Source organism: Eretmochelys imbricata, chromosome 7, assembly GCF_965152235.1.
Source record: "Eretmochelys imbricata isolate rEreImb1 chromosome 7, rEreImb1.hap1, whole genome shotgun sequence".
NCBI classification, from domain to species: domain Eukaryota; kingdom Metazoa; phylum Chordata; order Testudines; family Cheloniidae; genus Eretmochelys; species Eretmochelys imbricata.
The window spans coordinates 56,702,510-56,726,003 of record NC_135578.1 but is presented as its reverse complement, the minus strand read 5'-3'; the positions used below and the strand labels follow the sequence as shown (position 1 = coordinate 56,726,003).

The window sequence follows — 23,494 nt, the reverse complement described above, 5'->3', positions numbered from 1 at the left end:
CTCGGTAGATCTAGCTGGTAAAATGAGGCTCAGACACAGGAACAGATGTTTTCCAGAGCCATTATCTTATGTGTTCAGCAAAAAGCTTCTGTACACCCTGGGCATGCCATGGAGAGATGAACACATTATTTGAGATCAACTCTGTATTTGTATTTGGCATTTCCTGCAGGTGGAATTTCCAGGATGCAAACAACATGCAAAAAAATCATGGCACAACTTTGAGGACTGATCGCTAATAACTTACTGCCTGTGTTTGATTTTTATTATTCTAGTTGGCATTGGTCAGGCAAATCACATGGTATCACTTCCATTCCTGACTGGACAAACACCCAAAAGTACTTCCCGCCCAATCTTGCATGTACAAGTTACAATTCACTTCCCACGTACGCTTGTGTGTGACTGTGACATTTGCATCCCATGAATGTTCATGAGAGAAGTCCAGTCATATGGGTAGAACAAAGTAATTGGGTTGGGACTAACCTACTGTAGGTTTGTACAGCACTTAGCACGACGAGATCCTGACCTTACTGGCCCCTTGGGGCTCTCTCAGTATCGATAGTGATATGACAAGTCACCAGATGGCATTGTCGCGTAAGTTCACAAGTTTTTCCTTCACATGCAAGCACGGGTACTGTCTTTGAAGAAACGCTGCGCGGCTTTTGTTTTACAGTGATGTTTTTTATTGAGAGCTGTTGCAAGCAACAGGAGAGTTTGCTCTCTGCCATAACCCATGTAACTAGAGTCAGTGCTTGAGGCGGAGCTGCTTCCTGGGAACCTGCAAGTGGTATTTTGGCAGAGATTTCTGGAGAAGAGGATTGCCCTGAGTGCTATTTGTGACCACCTTTGTTCAAGGACTGGTGTGTAGAGAGTGTAGTAAATAAAACAAGTTATGATAAGAAAATACCCAGACTCTGTGCCACTGATTTCTCTTCCATTGGGAAAGCAACCTGCAAGTCACTGACTTCTGCTACCGCTCAGCAAAATGGCAAATATAATGTAACAACGTGAATCAATGCGAAAATCATCTGTATTAGTGTCCCAGATTTACCGCGAGGTTTCCACCTGCAGCACTGGATTGTTAATGTGCAGGAACACCAAAGACATCAGCAGTGTAACTAGCACATGGAGAACACGGGATGTCCTTTAAAATGTAATAGGTACAGATCTGGCTTCTGGGAGGGCAATGGAGAGCAGCAGAGCTGTGAAGGACCGCCCAGATCTAGAATACGGCATAGTCCCTATGCATGTCCTCTCCTCCCACAAACTTTCTATTCCCCCTGTTTTCCCTCACTTGTTTATACTGGATAAAAATTAAACAAAGTATAAATGACACACCGGAAACTAAATTATTACTGGATGCAACTAACAAATTCTCTCCACGGACCCCAGCCAATAGCCATGCTCTATGACTTTGTTTCCAGGCAGATTTTCACTCAGTCCTGCCCTGCGGGGAGGAACTGCCATCTGTTTTAGGGTTTTCTATGGCACCCATCATTATAGCATTTGAGTGTCTGAGCTATGCATGTGTGCAACTTTCAAATATACATTAAAATTAAGGAGATTGTTAAAACAAATCCTAGGGTATGTCTGGAAATTAGAGACCCAGCCTATCCTCCCAGCTCTGCGTCTGGTCACTTCAAGGACCCTTGGTGCTTACTGCTCTGCAATCCAATCCCCAAGGATGTATTATAGTCTCATTCTCAAAGTGCTTGATGCAGTGAACATACATCCCCGGGCAGGGTAGAACAATATTAGCCTCACATTACAGATGGGGAAACTGAGGCAAAAGCAAACAGGTGGAAGGTGTTGTACCTAAAGAGAAAGCATCTCTCTGCGTGGGGCTTATGGAGGCAAGCTGAAGCCACTTGGGGAATGGGAGCTGAACGTGGACGCTGCCTGGATTGTTTCAGGGCAAAGTCCTGCTCCCAGGTCCAACACAGAGCTGGCAAAGAGCAACAGGTGCCACTCACCAGACCTGTAGGAGCCGCGCAGCAGGGCCACTCCGTCAGCCACCCTCTGGTCATTCAGAGAGGCCCTGAAAGCCATGGAGGGTGGGGGCAACTGAAACCAGGACAGGCACCAGCCTACCAGTCAGAGAAAGCGGAAGAGCCAGTAACAACCAAATCCTATTTCTCAGGAAGCTGGAGAGGATCCAGAGAAGCTGGCTAAAGCTTTGGCTAGACTCATTCAGTGAGGCTTTCTATACAGGCCATCAAAGGAGAGGGGGCAGCATTCTCAGCACATGGGATAAATCTCATGCCAGCATGTCAAACACCTTGTTTTACACACATATAGACACACACTTTGGAGACACTGATGCACAAGCAGCAGTCACTCACCTAGCCTCCAGGTCACACACCACAGTGGTCAGTGGAAAGCAGACACGTCAAGGCTCTGACACGCCGACATTCCAGCCCCCCAACTTTAGTTTTCCTCCTGGCTCGCCCAAGCCTATCTTAAATAGATGGCTCACCAGGTCAAAGTGAGAAAGTAACATGCTCAGACAAAGCCTGCTCTCGGGGGCAGGGGAGGGGGCCTTCCCCCATCACACAGATTGGCAGTGTTCACAAGGAGGAGGAGGATCAAGGTACGGATTTCCCTCCCAGCATGCAGCCATCCTGGCATGGGCAATGATCTTGTCAGCGCCCAAACCAGCAGCATGAGTCCTGGGATGGCAGACTGCCAGTGAAAACCCAGGGTACTGCTGGCCAATTGAGCAGAGGTCGCTCTTTAATTCCATATAGAACCAACGCCCAGCATGCTAGCGTGACCAGTGCTGCCAACAACGTCACCTTTCAGCTACTACATAAAACAGATACCCTGATTGTTTGAAGCTATCCATAAAACAGCAGGGGAGTTATGTCTTGGCCAAATCCCTACTGGGTTATTACATCTACACCTCCCATAAGCCCCCTTGTGGTTTTAACTGGCTACACTAGCTTTCTTCACTTCAGTATACCATCATGCTACCAATGCTGTTAAAAAGGCTGCCATACCCTAACCCAGAGATGGTTGTGTTTCAACGGTGAATAAAACTAAGTGATTCACATATAGATTTAGGTGGAGATTTTTAAATCTGACTTTGGGATTTAACCACACCATTAATTTCATTGGGAACTGTATGGCTAAAAAGAAAGCTTTTGCCAATCTCAACCGTCTACACGTACCGTATAACTAAAGCACCCCAAGGCTTGATCTGAAATATTTCCTTTTCGCTTTCCTGTCACCCTCTGCACAAGTGGACATCCATCCTCCAGCTCTAGAAGAGATGCCATTTACACCTAAAGATCAGATCCTTTCAGTTGCCAGAACTACAGATGGACACCATGCTGCATTTAAGTCTAAGACTAATTTGCTTTCTTTCCTTACTTGACAGCTGAATAAATACTTTATCCTTGGGGTTTGAAAAGGGGAGCTGCAGTTTTTTTGTCTGCTGTGTCTAAAAATATCTGTCCTCTCTAAAAATTAGGCCCGAACAAGAAACTTGAAGCTAACACTTTATTCCATAGATGTAACTCCTTTCTCCTCGCAATTGACCACAAACAGCTTAACGACCTTCTCTAAATTTATTTGTTGTTTGGCATTAATTCCTCAAATGATTTTGGTGGCTAATTCTTGGCTCTACAATCATTTGGGAGCAGTTTGCTGAGAGCCTTCAATTATTTCAACTGAGCTTTGATGGGACAATCGTGGGCACATGGCCAGATGGCATTGGTGGCTATGTTATACAGATCACACTACATGACCCGGTGCTCCCTTCTGGCCTTAAACTCTATAGTGGTCCCAATCCCTGATTGGATTAAGACAGCTTTAAAGTCAGGTTTCTGGGGCAAAACTCATTACAGATTCAAAGTCTTCTTTCTGAAAGCATTCTTCAGCTGAAAACTCCTCCTTTCCCAGACCGTTCCTGCCTATGAGCTCCTTTGCAAAACAGCCTCAGAAACTAAATACACAAAGGGCAGCCTACACAGTCAAGCCAAATTCAGATTTATTATTTGAACAAGTATTCAAAGAAATGAGGCATTTTCCCAGCTCCAAAACTGATGCTGGATTTAGGCAATTTCAAAACTACTGGCTAAGCAGAGTCTAATATTACAATTAGTATAATGGATTTAACTTCCAATGTACTTTCCAAATGGATACGCCGATCCCCTTAAGTACATTTGAAAAGTGTTCTGTGCATGACAGCTAATTAATATAAAGCTATTTAACAAACTCCATTCAAGCACAACAGACCGTGTTCAGTCTTTCTTGGCTTCAATAAAAGGGATACACCCTTCCTACACCAACTGCAGTCTAGAACAAGCAAGAAGTTAATTAAGGATGGCCAACAGCAAGACAGCGGTGGACAAGAATCAGATGTTCTACAAGGGCTCTGTGCAGTGCATAGACCACTCCTAAAGTGTTTGTTAGTTTTTGGCCCATTGGGCCTGGGTAAATGAGAACATCAGGAATCAAACTGTGCTCAGTTTCATCTGTGCAACTGAACGGAGAATTTGGACTTGAAGTGTTTGTAGAAGAAAAGTCTGGGAAGACGCATTTTTGCAACCACTATTCCTGCTTGCATCTGGGCCAAGTCTGAAGACAGCTGTTCTATATAAGGAGATGTACAAAAGAGTGCTGCTTTTATGATGCTTAAACTGTTGTATTGCCCTGTATACTCTTTGGAATCTTCTTTGTGTGTGTAAAGGAAGATAACTGCTCATGAAGAAAATCCAAGCAGACTAATCCATAATATGCAGCTGGGAATCATTGACAAGAATGAGTCCGAATTTTTTTTCCCTATTTTATTCCCAAGAGAATCAGTGGATTGGATCCATAAGAGAAACACCAGTAAATTTCCACAAAGGAATGTTGAAATGTCTGGGTTTGGAGTACTGAAGGATTTTCATTTCAATGCAAAGAGCTTTCGGGCTTAACTGAAGCAGTATCACAGAGCTTGTGAAACTGCTATAGCAAAACGTAACACCATATTTTTGACTGCAATGGGGAGGAAAAAAACCTAGTATTGACAGACTGGCAAAAATGAGGGAGCAAGCTCACAGTGACACCGTGTTTCTAGAACAAGCTTTATTGGTGCATATCACCAGCTACACAAGGTGCAGTGGCTGAGCGGTTAAGATGCTCAACTACAATCCTGAAGATAGTGAGTTTGAGTCTCACTCGGTCTCATGCTGAAAGACCATCTCACTCTACCAGGACCTGATCCCTCGCATTTGGATACTCAAAGGCTGCCACGTCGCTCCCTGGCATACCACTGGCTATGAAACTGACGGGCCTTAACTTGACTTTCACCAGCTGCAGTTGTGAAAGCAGAGGAAAGGGCAAATAGAGAAAATGCCAGGGCTACATCACTTCGGGCCACTGCCAGATGGAGCACAATTATGACAGCTTGTGGAGCTGGTGCCCAGACAGGAGGCTTACTAGAAGCTGGGCCCGGACAGAGCAACCCTCCACAGAATCCATTGTTCTGCAGTGCGCTGGCTTTGGAACGCCGCATCCCCCCAATTCGTAAACCTCAGGGAAGGTTCTAGGCATCAGTGGCCACAACCAGACTGATTTTGGTGCAAACCAGAATGCCAGAAAAGCCTGATTCAAACGAAAATCAGGCCTGGTGCCGCAGGCAAAGCAATATCTCTGCTGCCCGCTGCTGCCTACAGTCATCAGAAGCTGCTTCTTCACTTGTTGTATAGGGAGATTGCGTAGCCTGGCAAAGTCCTATCGACTCCTCCAGAAAAGGATCAAGGCCGAAGGGATGCTGCAAACTGGAAGCAGGCTCCAATAAGACAGAGAGATTATCTCCTCTTGTTCCCAACAGGGAGTGCACTGCACCTCTTGTGCAGATGGTGGGTCTGAATTTGTGGGGACCATAAAGCAATAAATAAGCTTTGTTTACATGAAGATCAATATCACTTTCCTCAGGATTTTTTTTTAAAGTAGGAGGAAAAATGCTCACATTACACCTCACACAGGCTAAACAACTGGAATCCAGCTGATAATATTACTCCGGGATAACACGCTATCCTGATCACGCAGTTTTTCCACAAGACCCCTGCCTCATTCAGTGCAGAGGATGCTCTGGGGAGGAAGGTGGGTAATGTAGTGAAGGATGTCTGTAGGACGACCGCCACTCCATGCCAGCCATGCCTCATTTGTTGCACAAGTTGGAAGGCATGTAGCAAAGGAAGCAGGGGACCGCAGGAAGGGGAAGGATAGCTGCATCATTAAAGAACCTGAATACCACCAGGGAGAATTGAATTCTACCCCCACTTCTGCCACCAAGTCACTTACACCAAAATGTTCACGTTGACCACTAATTATGAGCTCCTTATTTTCAGGGTGCCCACCATGAGGTATCTGGCCTCTGATCTACAGCAGTGCCGAACACTCACAAGTACAACTAACAAACAATCAGGCCCTAGATGTCTCAAGTTTGGCACCCAACCTTAATGGACACTTCTGACAATTATGGTCTTAATTCCTCTACCTCAGCATGTGGTGAGCCACTTATACGCTAGAGAGAGTGACAAATATACAGAAGGAAATGAATAATTTTACATTCAGTGCAGGCTGTGTGGTACACATATTCATATTTATTTTCATCCATTTCAATCAATAACCATCCATTGACTCAGGAAAAAACTTCCTAACTGTCAGAACAGTAGGCCAGTGGAACAGACTGTCTAGGGAAGACGTGGAAGCTCCTTCACTGGAGGTTTTCAAAAGGAGGCTGGGTAGCCATCTGACTTGGATGGTTTAGACACAACAAATCCCGCATCTAGACTAGATAACCCTTGCGGTCCCTTCTAAATCCTATGGTTCTGTGATTCTATGATTCACTGAATGACACAGATCCCATGGGAAAATAAAGTGTGATCATGTAAATAGAGATTATTATGACGCATAAGCACATGGGGGCCAAAATAAGGTTGCAAAGGTAACCTGAATTCTGGCATTGCCTAACATTGGAGTGCTTGACCTTGAAACCTTAATATTCTTTTAATGTAGTTGGGGTTTTTCTGAGGCAAGATTTGGGAAAAGAAACCTTAAAAAAAAACCAAATTATATTATATAGAACCATATTGACCCCATACTTGGGACAACTGTAGGGGTGCAACCTTTAGACCAGTGGCTCTCAACCTGTGGCCCGCAGCCCATGTGACATCCTCAGGGCCATACACACAGTACTGGATTGGCCCGCATAACATTGATAAACACAACGATAAATAGGTTGAGAACCACTGCTTTAGACCAAAGCACGGTCTTCTACTACCAGAGCTGAGTAACTGGTAGAAGGAGGAGGTGGCTATCTGCGTGGACTAGGCACTAGAGCGGGATGACGCACACTTTGGAGTGGGTTTCACAACCACCTACCGACAGCAGAGGAATTGAGAGACTCAGAACACTTCGGCTCCATTCCAGGCTCGGAGGAAGGGAGCATTTTCTAGTCATTATAGACCCTGCTGCTCCCACACCCTTTCCCTTCAGTTTTCAGCCCTCTACATTCCAGTTGTTTCCTTCTCCTACCTGCTGCCTGAGTGCGAGCAAGGGGGCATTGAGATAACCTGAGAGACCATCTCCACGCTCGCAATTTCAGTGTCAGCCACCGCAGCGTCCCCTAGCAATTAGGAGCAGTAATTACTAGGCAAGTCAGGCTTGGACCCTGCAAACTTGTGCTTGAGCACGCTCAGTTCATACTGAATCTTTGGAGAATTTAGCTGCCAAACTTGAACAAGGCTTTACTCAGCATGTGAAAACAGATTTTTTCAGACCTATACCTTTGCTAGACTTGGGCGGTGCTTCTTATGAGTTGCCAGAGGCAAGTAGCAAGGGCAACCCCCCTGCCAAAATTATCAAGCCCTTGCTAAAAAAACGTGAGACCTTCCCAATGAACAGGCTGCAAGAATGTTTCTTTTAATGTCGGCAAAACAACATTTTTCACAAATCTCAATCTCGGAAATGGCTGAACTGCTTCAGCTGAAACTTTACAAATAAATTCAGCTGAGGAAGACAGCCAGAATGGAAAATATCTGCCCCAATGGTTCAAATCTGCCAAAGTTATAAGCAATTGAAAACAGGATCCTGTAATGAAAAGTGTCAGGAAACCAACATCAACAGGGTTCAAATGCTATGTGGACAATACCTTCATGCTGGGAGCAAATCTAGAATTGCCCATGAAAGCTGTAATAAAACAGACTGCAAGACTATGGTTAAGGAGTAAAGAGAATTAAACATTCATTCCCTCCCCTGCCCCCTACATACACACGCACAAGATAATGTCAATCTCCCAGTGCCCCGAAATGATATGTCCAATTCTGTTGCCCACAATTCAAGAAGCATGTTGATAAATAGGAGAGGGTTCAGAAAAAAAGCCACAAGTATGATTAAAGGATTGGGAAATATGCCTGATAGCGATAAGCTAAATAGACAGAACTCCTTGAGTCTAACCAAGAGAAGGCTAAGGGGTGATTTGATTACAGTCTATAAGTATCTACTTGGGTACTAGCAGAGAAAGGTCTAACAAGATCCAGTGGCTGGAAGTTGAAGCTAGACCAATTCAGATTGGAAATAAGGTGGACATTTTTAACTGTGACACCACTTCTTGTTGGGATAAAGCCTCTGATTTTACATGGATGGATTGCAGTGAGAAATCAGTGGCGCACGCACCATGCACAAGGGCAAATACAAAGCAATTGTGCATAGGTGGAGGGAGATTGTCAATACAGAGCTCTGGAGTGATGAAATTCCATGCACACATGCAGAGGTCTTTCTTACCTTACATTTCTCCCTACACCTTTACTCACAATTCAAGAACTCTAGTGCCGGGGGGGGGGGGGGACGGGACCTTAAGTAGCAGCTGCCAGGCAGCAGCACTGATCTTCCTATCAATTGCGTACTGGTATAGATACTCTTTCCAGGTTCCCTAGAAAAGTCCAGGCACCTGAATACAATCTGATACACAATGTGACTTTCCTCTTTAGTTAAGAGGAGTGACGAAAGGACACAAGTCGAAATGACACTGGACTCTGTTTGCAGGAAAAGGAATTCCTTGGTCCAGTAACATGCTTGGTAGAACTAAGTGGGTGATGTGGGGATTCATGTGCCTGCTAGTCATCTACCAATATTTACTGAGCAGGGAGTTTTCCTTTTATTAGTGAACTACAGTACTATGGGAAATTCATTCCATGTTGTCTGCTCTGGAAAAACCCCTGACTGAATAGAAACAAAAAGGTAAAAATTGGGACTGGTCATGGAAAAGCATTTGGTGCAGCTAAATGATCATTGCCATCTACTCAGGCACTTTGCATCTGCCGTTCCTGTAAGCTTGAATTGTGAAGGCTGGATTGGTCCTCAGCCAGCCGAGAAACCAGAGGTCACAAAGCCACCTTCTGCTCCACTGTCCCCGCACCCCTCCATCTATTCCTGAGCAAAGCATGGCTACAACCAAGACTCCAGGCTAGAGGTACATACAAGAGTGGTGTGAAAAACGAGCTTTGAGTTTTAGGGCTGGTTTGAAACCATCAGCGCCACTGAGTTTCACAGGCTCGTCTCCAAATCCATAAATCAGTCCTTTTCTTTTGGAATCTCAGGCAACCAAAAGTCCTTTTTTTGTGTTACAGACATGTTTTGTGGAACTCTGGACTCCACTAGGAACACCAGGATGACACTGAACAAAGGGAATCTTACACTATCAGGGAGTATTGCCTAAAGATGAGACCTAATCGACTGTGTAATATCTTCTGACACCAAGCACTGGAAGCCCTGTTGAGTGGGACTCTTCGAGCTAGCGCAGGCAGAACACTGGAAAACTCACATTAATTTTGCTGCTTTAGCCCAACTGTGAACTAAGTGTTGCCTTACAGAATAAATATGTTACTGAGCATAAGTTGTACTCTGCTGATATGCCTTACAAGAAAATTCATACTGTTAGTATTCTAGCTAATGTACCATTTAACGGTTAACTTTCATAAACGGGTTTCAGAGTAACAGCCGTGTTAGTCTGTATTCGCAAAAAGAAAAGAAAAGGAGTACTTGTGGCACCTTAGAGACTAACCAATTTATTTGAGGATAAGCTTTCGTGAGCTACAGCTCACTTCATAGGATGCATACTGTGGAAAGTGTAGAAGATCTTTTTATACACACAAAGCATGAAAAAATACCTCCCCACACCCCACTCTCCTGCTGGTAATAGCCCAACTTGATTATCATACACGTTGTAAGGAGAGTGATCACTTTAGATAAGCTATTACCAGCAGGAGAGTGGGGTGGGGGGAGGTATTTTTTCATTCTTTGTGTGTATAAAAAGATCTTCTACACTTTCCACAGTATGCATCCTATGAAGTGAGCTGTAGCTCACGAAAGCTTATCCTCAAATAAATTGGTTAGTCTCTAAGGTGCCACAAGTCCTCCTTTTCTTCCATAAACTGAAATAGTAACATAATCAGATAGCCGTGGCACATGCTCTAACAGTAGAGCTCCAACCACATTTAAAAGGAAAAGCTTTTTCAAGTAATGAACAGAGAAGCATCATGTATATATCTTTCTCTTCAGAGACAGACGTTTCAGAGATGCACCCAGCTATACCCATCACTCGTCAAACAGAGATCTACACAGAGTCTGTATCCTAGTGACACCATACACAAAGTGTGTCTACATACAATTAAGACTAAGATTTTGTCATGGGTATTTTTATTGAAAGTCAGGGACAGGACACGGGCAATAGACAATAGATCCCAGAAGCCCTAGAGCCCAACCACTCAAAGCTAAAGTCACAGAGATCATGTAAAATCATGGAATCCGTGACCTCTGTGATGGACTCTCAGCCTTACACACAATATATCCAATCCATGATTCCTTAAGTGTTTTGACCCTGCCAGCGAGAGGGGCTGTAACTAGGGTGACCAGATGTCCCAATATTAGGGGCTTTGCCTTATATACGCAACTATCCCCCAGCGCCCGAAAAAAAAAAGTGTCCGGATTTTTCACACTTGCTATGCGGTTACCCTAGCTATAACCCAACTTCAAGGCTATAACCAGGTTATAATTATAGTCAGGGCCCTTCGTTTTCAGTTTTTATTTTATTTAACTTTTCCCAGGAATTTATTCGTGTTTATTACAACAACAAAAACAGCTGAAAATCGGTACCAAAAACTAGTCATAATTTTTCTGGATAAATATCAGGGTTTATTTTTGTGGATGGAAGGACAAGGAAAAAAAGTATTCAGAAGATTAAAGCTTTGATGAATGGAATTCAATGTGGTTTGTTGCAGAACTAAAACAGAACTCAAAACACAATGCTACCAGCTTGAAATGTGTACGTGGTGGGCGTGAGATTCATCAGTACGTTCAAATGTACACGCACTTCAGAGCTTGCGTGAGTGCCTGTTTATTGTTTGCATCTTCTAGACTAATACATAGCCTTACTTCAACAGGCAGCTTTGCATATACACAGACTAATGTATTACCATAATACATCTCCCTCATGCAATGTATTGTATTTTCCTAGTAGGTTCAGACAGGCCAAGATGGTTGTTCCACTGATGGGTGGATGTGCTAAATGGGGAAAGTTGTTATTGTGCTAGTTAACTGTATCCAAGCATGGCTTATAGTCAACAAAGTTCTATCCACAGCATAGACTAGAACGAAAGTATGATAAGGCTGGAAGGGATCTACCGTAAATATGTAAAACAGGTCCCTATCTCTCTAGCGAATTCTGAATAGGTGCTATAGATAATTGGATCTTAAGATGTCTAATTAATTTTATGCCTCAGCTGCCTTCAGCAGTTGGCAACACCCCCTTCCCAACTGGTAAGTGAAGTTCTGCACTTTGAATTTTTTCTTATTTCAATATTATTATTAATTATTTGTATTGTGCTAGGTGCTATACAGACAGAAACAAAAGTTCCCTTCCCCAAAGAGCTTAATAATCAATGTAGATAAACCTATGGAGCAAATGCATCCCTAGTACAACTGCACTGACTTCAACTGCGAGTTACACCAGAAATTAGTCTTACTCGTTATTTGCAGGCTTATTAACACTAGGACACTCCCATTGCTTTGTGCAAGTCTTACAGGCTTTGTCAAGGTTCACAGGCTAGGAATCTAAAACCCCCTCGATATCAGAGAAACCCCATTTAAAATGTTCTTGAAAAGCATTCTTGGCTTCAGCAGGCCGTAGAATTGCCACCTCTGCATTAAGCCCCTCAAAATCTGGCTTCAACCAGAGCAGCCAGATTCCTGCATCTTCTGAGCCCTCAGAACCAAAGCCGGAATGTGGGAGAGAGCCTCTCTCTCTTTCCCTCAATCATGGAAGTGTTTTTTTCTATCTGAGCTTTATCCTCTCCCAGAAATCACAAAAAATGGTCCCAATCTTTGTAGAAGCAGCTCCTCTATATTTAAGAGACCCCAACTGCCTGAGCTCTTTTGGAGAATTTAAAGGAAGCCTTTGGAAATTAACCAAAAAATGAATAAGACATTTAAATGGACACATTCTTTAAAAGATAAAGAAAAACAAATAGTTCATCCTGTGTGGCTAACACCTTAGATGATTCAAACAAAGGCATTTAAAAATCTAAGTTACATTTCACCATTTCTGCTGTTTTATTTTCCATCCTTCACTCAGATTGGACAGAGAAGAGACTCTAGTCAGTTTCACTTCCCGTTTATACAGTTTCTGGTTCCCTCCCACCACCATGCGGGGTACTTGGGTTTCTAACAGCACAGGAGCATCTGTAAGACTCTGGCTCAGGTTTTCTTTAAAAATAAACATTTAGTATAAAAATAAATGTTTTAATGATTTCTTTAAAAAAAAATCCATGAAAACCTTTAAAAAATATTTGAAGTTCTTTGACAAAACTTTTATGGAAGTTAGTAAGAGTGAGCAGAGTAGGATTCCTCTATTTGGCTTGAATTTAAAGTCACCTGACAGAATTATCTGGATATCTGATTTGCATAAGTGTATATTAAACTTTATGGGGCCAGATCCTGATTCAGGCAAAACTCAAAGGATGATGGGAGTTTTTACTGCATAAAACAGGGCTTCAGAATTTGACCCCACATAAATCTAGGCAAATTGCTCACAAAGGTCTGGTCCACATTACAATAAGCCATTGTGCTTGCTAGCAATCATATTAGCTAAGAGAATTGCCAACCCTAAGCATTCAAAAATTATGACTCAGCCCCTTCCCCCCCGCCCCCGCCCCCCAAAAAAATCATTAGATTAGTTTAAAAATCATGAGGGCTTTTTTTTAAAAAAAAAGTCTGGGGTTCTTTTTATGTGCCTTTTGATATTTGATGCTTGAGGGTGCACTTGGTCACATTTTCAAGCTTTTCTCTGCAACCCTGAAGACTGCAAAATTACTTTTTTTAAATGAAAGTTCAGATTTTCATGTAATTATATGACTGTGGGAGCGGAGGCTCCAAGAAGCATGTCTTCCCAACACAGAACATTTGTCCGCACACTAAAAAAAAGAGCTAGAAAACTACCATCTCCCACCTGCTGACACACATCAAACCTTACTCAAATATATATGGTCAAAGGTATAATGAGAGTTGTTAGAGAAAGCAAAGGCATGACTCAACAATGTGATGGATGACCTGTCTTACAGACTCTCAGCAGGATTTCCAATCTGCTACACCTGTGTACCATAGAATCAAGGGTCCTTCAGATTTAGCTTGTATAGAGGGCCTTCATCACATTACAGAGCTGCAGTCCCTTAAATCAACTAAACACAAAGGGGAGAAAGTCCCATTCGTTAAAGCATTTTAGTCACTTATTAATTGTAATAATTTGCATTACAGTAGCACCTAAGAGGTTCCATTGTGCTAGGAGCTGTACATGCAAAGTCCTTATCTTCACTAGAACCTTCTAACTTGTGTGAAAACTAAAAACTGCCTCCTCTTCCCCAGGATTTCACCTGGAGTTCACACACCTTTATTTGTAGCGATGACAAGGGAACCCAAACAAGCCTAGCTCACATCTTTTGACATTGTTCTCCTGAGCTCTAACTGTCCTATGCACCAACTGGGCTTAATGATCTATATTCTAGGCTCCTGTCCCTGCATTGCACTCAGCACATATAGACACACACACCACTTGCCTGTCAGTGTCTGGGAAGTTGCTGCCTGACAAAAACTCTGTTCTGAGACAACAGTGTGGCAAACCCCACCAGAGCACATTAAATGCAAATAAAGAGGCATCACCCTACGGAAAAAGAAAGCAACAGTGCCTCTCTATAGAGCACAGTCAAAACTGCACCTTGAACTTGGCCCACTTCTGGACACTTCAGTTCAAGGAAGATGCCAACAAATGCTAAGGGTTCGTATAAGGACAACCAAATTGATTAAAGAGCTGGGAGAATTTCCTAAAGCAGAGGGCTTCCAGAACTAATCTTATTTATTTAGTTTTACAACAGGAGCTAGCATCCTGCAGCAGGACTGGGATGTAAAAATGGCACCAACCTACTCAACAGATCTGTTTCTGGTGCGTTTTCACAGTCAGATACACCCACTTTAGACTGAATTAGTTATTACTGCTTTTTTTTAATCTCTATGTCCCCTGCAGACCCAATTCCACTTTAGGAGAAGGAGCTTAAGGTTGCCAGGTGTCCGGTTTTCGACCGGAACACCTGGTCAAAAAGGGACCCTGGTGGCTCCGGCCAGCGCGGTTTAAAGTCTCGTCAGCAGCGGAGTGTGGCTAAGGCAGGCTCCCTGCCTGCCATGGCTCTACGCAGCTCCTAGAAGCAGTGGATTGTCCCCCCTCCAGCTCCTACACGTAGGGGCAGCTGGGGGCTCCACACGCTGCCCCTGCCCGAAGCACCAGCTCAGCAGCTCCCATTGGCCTGCAGATGAGGCAGCCCACAGAGCCGCCTGCCCACTTAGGAGCCGGAGCGGGGACATGCCGTTGCTTCCGGGAACTGCTTGAGGAAGTACGCCCCAGAGCCTGCACCCCAAACCCCTTCTCATGCGCCAACCCCCTGCTCCAGCCCTTATTCCCCTCTCGGCCACTGAACCCCTTGATCCCAGCCCAGCACACCCTCCTGCACCCCAAACCCATCAGCCCCACCCCAGAGTCTGCACCCCCAGCCGGAGCCTTCACACACCCCCGCACCCCAACCCCTGCCTGCAGTCCCCTCTCACACCCTGAAACCCTCATTTCTGGCCTCACCCAGGAACCCGCACCTCCAGTTCAGAGCCCTTAACCCCTCCCACACCCCAACCCCTTGCCTCAGCCTGTAGACCCCTCCCGTACTCCAAACCCCTCAGCTCCACCCCCCAGCCTAAAGCCCCTTCCTGCAACCCAAACATGTCATCCCTGGCCCCACCCCAGAACCTGCACCCCCAGCTGAAGCCCTCACCCCCTCCCACATCCCAACCCACTGCCTCAGCCCAGAGCACCCTCCTGCACCCTGAACTCCTCATTTCTGGCCCCACCCTGGAGCCTGTAATCCCAGCTGGAGCCCTCATCCCCTTCCACACCCCAACCCATTGAGCCAGCTGGGTGAAAATGAGCAAGTGAGTGAGGGTGGGGAGAGCAAGTGACAGAGGGAGGGGGTGATTAAGTGAGCGGGGGGGGCCTCAGAGGAGGGGTGGGGCAGGGGGCAGGGTAAGGGTTTTGTGCGAGTAGAAAGTTGGCAACCTGAAAGGAGCTGGATCCTTCTTGCTCACCCTTAACAGAAGACACTACTAAGTTCTAGCCAGTTACACCTGTGAAAATTCACTGAGGGCAATGGGCTTGGACAGGCGACACAGAGGCCTGCAGGACCATTAGTAATAATTCAGCTGTAGACAACAATAAGTACCCAGCAAGCCCACATGAGGTTTCCAAGATGGCAGTGAGGTGAAAAAAATATTTTCATATGTAAATAGATCAGATTTGATCTGCAGTCACAGCCAGAATAAACACACAACTCCAAAATAGCAATTTACAGTCACACTTCAGAATAGATGCACACAATGCAAAAAAACAAGAGAACTGAGGTTGAATGGTAAGAAAAATATCTTATGGTGAAATGCAGCAGACTGGAATACGACAGTCCCACTACAGGAGCCATTTAAGATTTGACCAAACAAAGCACTTTGGAACAGATGTTGGAGTGAAGTCTGCAACGGTCTCCATGGGTTGGATAAGATATCAACTAATTAATTGGTGGTTTCCGATCATGATATTCCTATTACAAGAAAGTATTTCATCACTCTGATACAGAATTAATCTCTGCTGTTGGCAAATATTCTCAAGGCTCTGCATTCTAAAACACTTAAGCTGGGCTGATAGAAGTCAGCGTGTAGATACCTAAAAATGTTTGTGGCAAAATGCACGGCTAAGATGTTTAGCTTGAAGCAGGCACCTTGCTTCTGCCGTCCTTCTCAGCGGTGTTTGGAAAGTCTGACTTTTACTAATAAATAAAAGAACACAATACTTAGCTTGTGTGAAACTATACAAAGCTGTGGGCTCAGACCTACAACTCTTACTCATGTGAGTAATCCTCACAAAGGTAGCTCTGTTGAAACAAACAAGACTATGTCGGTGAGTTAAGGTTGCCAGATAAGGCCCTATATCCCAAAAGGATTTAAGTAATCCAGGGCAGCAGATGGTATATGGTATAAATTACAGGACTGTGCCAAGTCACTGTGTTAAATTAAAGACTGATTACGTTAAAGGGTTCAGTCATGACAGAGAAATTCAGACAAGAAGAGAGAAGTTCTAAGTGGAAATCAGAAGTGGAGGAGAGAGTTGGAAGATGTAAGATGGCAGCTGCAGAGGAGAATGCTCTTGAACCAAAAGTAGGCAGTTTGTGTAAAGCCAGTGCTAGATGAATAGAGAATGAAAAAGAGGAGAGTGACACAGTATTGACAGACAATGGAGGCTGTTCAAACTAAGAGATGGGAACACTGAACTGTACTGTATTCTGAGCCATTCACTGGAGTACAAAAATGCCTTCTCCCTAATGGATTTTACCCTCAACATCCCAGAGAAGTAGGGAACCATTATCCTCCTTTTACAGATGTGGTGTTGCCAGCTCTCAGGATTTTACCATAAGCCTCATGATATTTGGTTTATTTCTTAAAGTCCAGCTGCTAGAGTCAAGAGATTGCAAGAGAATCTCAGATTTCATTCTTAAGAAGTAACCTCCTAACTCTCGCGGTTGCTGAGAAAAACTCACAATTAGTGACCCAAGAACACCCTAAGGGTGTTCACTCAGAAACCAGATGACAAAATAAATCTAAACTATCATTTTATTAACATCAGTGACAGGGAAGGGTTAACCCTACATTCTGGGCTGAGGAAGCCACATCCCCTCAACTCTACTGAGCGTGCTCCAAATGCACTAGCGTAAAAGGGAGCAGCTCAGCTCCATTGGGGCTGACCACCGGAGAGGAAGGAATCAAGCTGCAGGCTCCAGCCAAGGATCAGCCAAAGACCGAGACCATGGGAACCAGAGACGCCGCAACCCAGGCAGGTGTCAGGGTACCCACGGAGGCTCCACAGAGTCCAGAGTCGCCAGGGACAGTGCAGACCAGGGAGCCTGGAGATAGCAGACATCCAGTGGGAACCATGGTAGGAAGCAGCCCAGGGGAATTAGATAGTGGCCCAGGTGGTGAACTGGAATTTTGAGTCAGCGTGTTTTGGTCGGAACCCCTGTTGACTTACTGGCGCACACTCCTGCCACTACCAGAGCCCTGGGCTGGAGCCTGGTGGAGACGGAGGGCCCAGGCCCCCCTAGCCAGGCCACCACCACCCACCCTTTTTGTGCATGCTGGCCCCTTTCCCCAACTGAGGCCACTGGGCCTTACTGCCCTATGGACTGGGGCAAATCTATTGACTTTGGCCACTTGGCCTTACTGCCCTGCTAACATGGGCAAATACATTTACTTGGGCCACTCAGCCTTACTGCCCTGCTAAGAGGGGTGAATCTATGGATTCTGGCCGCTAGGTCTTACTGTGCTGCCAACGGGGGCAAATCTATTGACTTTGGCCATTAGGCCTCATTGCCCTACTAAGAGGATTGAGTATATTGACTCTGGCTACGGAGGCATAGATGCAGGTTACATATGCCCCACCCCTACACCCTAAGGGACATGGGGCGCACTCGCCCCGCACTGGAGGGGGGTCTCTCCAACCCTGTCACGATATCTCATGGTTTTTTAAGGTAGTCTCATCATTTTTGGAGTTGTGGCTCATGACTTATGAATGCATGGGGCTGGCAATGCTGCAAATGGGGGATGCAGGCACAGGACAGATTACGTGACTTGCTTATGGTTGTGCAGGAAGCTGGTGGCCTGAGGGGCCAGTCTAGTGCCACATGCACTAGGCCAGTGGTTCTCAACCGTTGTGGGCCACCTATACAGCTGCGTGTGTTATGTGGGCTGCATGCACACAATAGATATACTACCTGCACGGCCCTGAGGACGTCACATGGGCCACACTGTGTGCTGAGTGGGCTGCAAGCAGCCCACAAGCTGAAAACCACTGCACTAGGCCACCCTTCCTTCCCAGTGGAGGGTGATATGGCTGTGTCTCTTGACACACACAAGACAGGCAGCAGCATTCTGTTCTGGAATCTAAAGGGGTGGGGTTAGAATGGTAAATCTTCAAGAGTGGTGGACACAGGCTGGCTTGCAATCCATGTCAGGCAGAGCTGATACATGACTGTTATGAGGCTCTATAATCAGAAAGCTGATCGTGTTTTAATTAAAGAGCTACTTCACTATCGATAGGAACTTGGAAACTGCAGTCCCCATCAACCACCTGACAGCGGGGCAGAGGAAAATAAAACATGCCCAACAATCACCAATTGCACATTTTTCCCCCCAGCCAAAAAACATCTTCTGGGAGAAGGAACTCCAGGGACAGCAGAATGCAGGGCCTGGTAGCTTGTTCAGGGCTGCAGCTCTCTGATATGAAGAGGCCGGGTGTCTGTATATATGTATTAAGTACTTCCTCCTCGAGACAACTAATCCGATTAGCAGTTTTAGGAAACTTGGAAATGTTATAATCCAAGGGGCCCCATTCATAAAACATCTTGGGCTGTTTCTGCACAGAGGTCACATTCTTCCCACTAGAAAGAAAAAGCCCAGAACCGGACTCTCCCCCAATAGAGTCCCCCTCACCAGTTCACAGTCATTCACCCTCCTCAAGTGGACCACCCTCTTTCAATTCCCTCAAGGGAGGAGCAAGCCCAAAATACAAAGAATCAGCACCTTCACCCACTGTAAAGAACCCACAGCCTGTCAGATTTGTAACTCTCTGGGGCGGATACAGACAGGCTCCTATGTGCTCAGCACAGGAGCAAAACAAAATAAACCCACTAGAAAACTCACAAGATTTACTAATCTGCACTAATGGGGATGCAGGGATTAATGAATGTTGAGGTGGGTGGGACCAATGGAGTGATGTCACACTCCCCATTCACCAATCCTGGAGTGCTCTATCGTGCATTGGCCCTGCCCCTTGTAATAAACAAATGGAACACAGCAGCGCTGGTGTAAGACTGGTCTTTATTACCAGGCCCCAGCCACTTGACGTGAGTTGGAAGTCACAACAGACCAGTACCCCTGTCACATGACAGATGAGGGTTACAGAAGTTCAACACCCATGTCACCTGGCCAGGATCAGCATCCACTCGCTGCAGTGGCTATTGTCACATTTCCCACCCCCCCTTTTTTTTTTAAATCAAATGCAAACAGCACAGTATCAATAGAAAAGCCCCCAACCGGACACTAGCACAGCCAAGTGCCACATCTGCTTTGTTCCACTAATACCCTAGCAGCATCTAGTCCAAGCAGCTTAAAAATAGGATTGTGGCAAACAGAGCCCGCACCTTCTCCTCTAAAATCTACTTGTCATCTGCCCAGGTTCACTCCAGTCATGCCTCACAGCAGGAATGCTCCTCTACCAATCCGTAACCTACGATTAATGTGTTAAGTAATAAGGAGAACCAGGATAGGGACACTAACTGGGAGAAATTGACAAAATGGATGCTATTCCTGCTATGCTGCAGTACAAAGTGCCTGCCTAACAGTCTAACTAGGTATGTTGGTGGCAGCAGTGTGTGAGGAGGGGAGGGTAGGCATGTTCTGCCTCCTCCACTCAGTACTCTTGGGCTGTGGGGGGAATGGGTGTGAGTGGGCTGGGGGGGGCACAGCTTGGCTCTGAGGGGTAGGGGGTGTGAGTGTCTGAGCTGAGGGGGCCCCATGGCTGGGCTCTGGGGGGAGGGGAGTGTCTGAACCCCCCCCCCCAAGCTGGGCTCTAGGGGGAAGAAGGGTGAGTGTCTGCCCCTGCCTTGGCTGGGCTCGAGGGGCGGGGGAGAGAGAAGAAGGGGGCAGAGAAGGAGGAACTGGATTGTCGTAGGGGTTTCTTTAACTCTCTACTCCTGGGAGAATTTGTGTGTGTGTGTCTGTGTTGTTACAGACATACTCGCTGACCAGTATTTTTTAATAAATTACCAAAATAATTGAAACTGGCATGATTATATAGTATTATTTTGACAAATAAAATTGGCAGAGTTTTAAAATATTGTCTGCAGAATTCCCCCAGGAGTGACCTTTCTCTCACAATAGCACGGAGCTCCCCACAAGCAGTAAGGACTGAAAACAGCCCTGCTTGTGCTGGAGTGCCGAGGTGCCCCCGTTTTAGAAAAGCAGGCGCCTACAGCGATAAGGGCCATGCAAGGAGAGAGATGGGTCTGGAACTGATCATCAGCTGCATGAGACGGTCCAACTTCAGCCTTCCTGCAGGGTTTGCTGGGGGAACTGCCGCATTGAGACACGCACACCGCAGAAATGGCAAATTAAGAAATGTGGAGGGGGAAGCATCATCAGGAGAAGGGGATGTGAGGAAAGCAGGAATGTGCACAGGCCTGATGAGGAGAAGAATTGTGTTTAGGAGACTGGGGTATAGAAATTGGGGAACCCTTTTCCCAAGTCTCTGAGCTCAAGGATTTCTCCCCCATGCCCTTCACGGAACCTTCTGAGCACAGACGCCCAAGCCAGCATACGGCCACAGAACCTGTAAGGACCAATGAGAGTTGGGGTCAAGACACCTACCAATGAGAATTCTTGACATGAGTCCAGTCTCATGCCGCTCACTCATTCCTGCCAGCAGTATCGTGACATACGCATTAGCTGTAGTGATGACTGGTTGAGCTCATTCTGACCCATGTAAGCTATTCAAGTCATGTGGCCCTGTCTGTTGTCTTATAGAAAATCATAATATAAGCCATGACCACTCGGTGTGGCAATCTCTCCCCCTTTAGTGCTGGCTAGGCTGCCTAAAGGTTACAAGCTGCTACAAAGTTAGCTAAGTGAGCAGGGATTTTTAGCTCAGGCAATGGAGGCTCATGTATTAGGATCCAGAGGTCTTAGGTTCGATCCCCATTGCTGACAACCCACCCAGGAGCACTGGCGTTAAACATCAACATCAATTGTTAACTGAATTGAATTACAACCAAACTTCGAGGGAGCCTCTGCACACGAGACTTCAATGATTTAACTATACAGAAAGTGTGAAGAAGCTACATTATCCGATTAAGATTGATGAGGACAAAAAAGTGACAGTGAGGGCTAAATCTCAAACTATCCATTTTTATAAATGACTGAGTTCAAACTAATTAACAGATCTACTTGTAAGTGTTGTGGAATATTAATTCTATACTCAACAAGTAAGGGCTGTAAATTTGGGGAGGATATTCTAGTTTTCATACATGACAAAGAAGCTGAATCTCGGTTTAAGTGCAAAAGCTGAGCTCAGTCTTTCTTGACTGAGCTTTCATAATGGTGCAGAGTCCAATCCTCCTCTGATTGGAATAAGCAGCAAAACTGCCCATGCATTTCAACGGCTGCAGGATCATGCCCATCCTTAGCAAATGAGATTGAGGGGCTGCTTCTTCAGATCTACTCTTGCAATAAAGCCTATGTAAATAAGGCATTGTCTCTCATATTAACTGCACTTACCTGTAGTGTGTCTTGTATTCTCATTCAAATGCTTTGTTAAATCAATAGTTCTGTCTATCTGAAACAGCTTCAAGTCTTCTTCATCTAAAGCAATATCTCCCCAGAAGGCAGCTGGAGACAAAGGCAAAATAAATTACAGTTAGTTCAACTCTGTTTTGGAAGACAATTGTCAGTCCTATAAAGGACTGTATATGGTCCACATTGCAACCAGAATTACCCCTGCGGACTGAAAGATGGTAGGGACTGGGAAAAGGTCATAAATGACACTAGCTTTTCAAATGAGGCTGGAACCGTCAGACTAATGGAGGCCAGATACAATGTTTAAATTAAGCCACTTTTGCTGAATAACCAGAATGGAGTCAAAGGAATTGAATAGCTAGGATTCCTCATGCCCTCCTTTGTTTTATTGCTGGCTCCAAACCAGGGGCTTAAGTGGTACAATTCGCCCTTTATCCGCATCTCACTCTACAACTGGGGCAATTAACCGGCATTTCAGCTAAAAAGGGAAAATGTCAGCCAGTTTGCAGCTCAGATTTAGATTTGAACTGTGTGTTAACAACTTGCACCAGATACTGTAAAGTGGAGTTTTGTAGGGGGAGTTTTGTAATTGGGTCCAGCTTGCAATTTCTAGAGAGTTTTAATTTTGTTAAAAGCCTGGAGTTTAAGACAGATGCCATAAAAATAATAAAACAGGACAGATCCCTCAACGTTTGTGACATGGAGAAATAAAGCCTATGAAATCCTTTCCATGGAAAAAATGACAGCCAGATTAGAATCAAGATGACTTTGTGATGTACAGTTACCATTTTTGGAATTTCAACGAAAGAAACACACAGATAATGAGAGGAGGTTGATCAAACACAAACGGCTTTTTTAAAGAGAACACAGGTTTTGAATAAGATTTGTTAGTACTTGCATGGAAAGTTTGTGTATGTTAATGATAAAACAAAAGGTTAAATAAGAAAATAATGAGGCAAATTCATCCCAGCTGTAATTCCACTAAAGTCAAGAAGTTATACAAGGGGTGAACTTGACTTGCTGTCACTAGAAAGGCTTGATTCTCCCCCGCCCCACCACCGTCAATTTAATGCAAGTGTTTGCATCATTGAAAAAGGTTCCCTGCAGCATGGAAAACACAAACAACCAAACTGTGCTAGTGTCCAGAGCATAGGCACTGGAGCACCCATGGGGAAAAGTTAGTGGGTGCTCTGCACCCACCAAAAGCCAAGCTCCCCTCCCCTCCTGCCCCACATCCTCCTCCCCAGGCGCCATGTCCGTGCTCCTCCGCCTACCTCTCAGCACTTCCTGCCCAGCTGTCGCCAAACAGCTGTTTTCACACTCGGGATGCGGGGCGGGGCGGGGCGGAGGAGGAGCGGGAATGTGGTGCACTCAGGGGAGGAGGTTGGGAAGAGGTGGGGCTGGGGCAGGGATTTGGGGAAGGAGTTGGAATAGGGGCAGGGAGGGGGTGGGGACTTGGGGGAAGGGGTTGGAATGGGGCGGGGAAGGGGTAGGAAGAGGTGGGGCCTCATGGAAGGGGTGGAGT

General features: G+C 45.4%; 1 protein-coding gene across 1 annotated transcript in view; it reads right to left on the bottom strand.

Annotated features, from left to right (window-relative positions):
- The window catches only part of TLL2 (tolloid like 2), a 175,352-nt gene that overhangs the window by 96,841 nt on the left and 55,017 nt on the right, over positions 1 to 23,494 (bottom strand). The window contains exon 2 of the mRNA XM_077821485.1: positions 21,952 to 22,062. Within this exon, the coding sequence (XP_077677611.1) occupies positions 21,952 to 22,062 (111 nt within the window). The remainder of the gene's footprint in view (positions 1 to 21,951; positions 22,063 to 23,494) is intronic.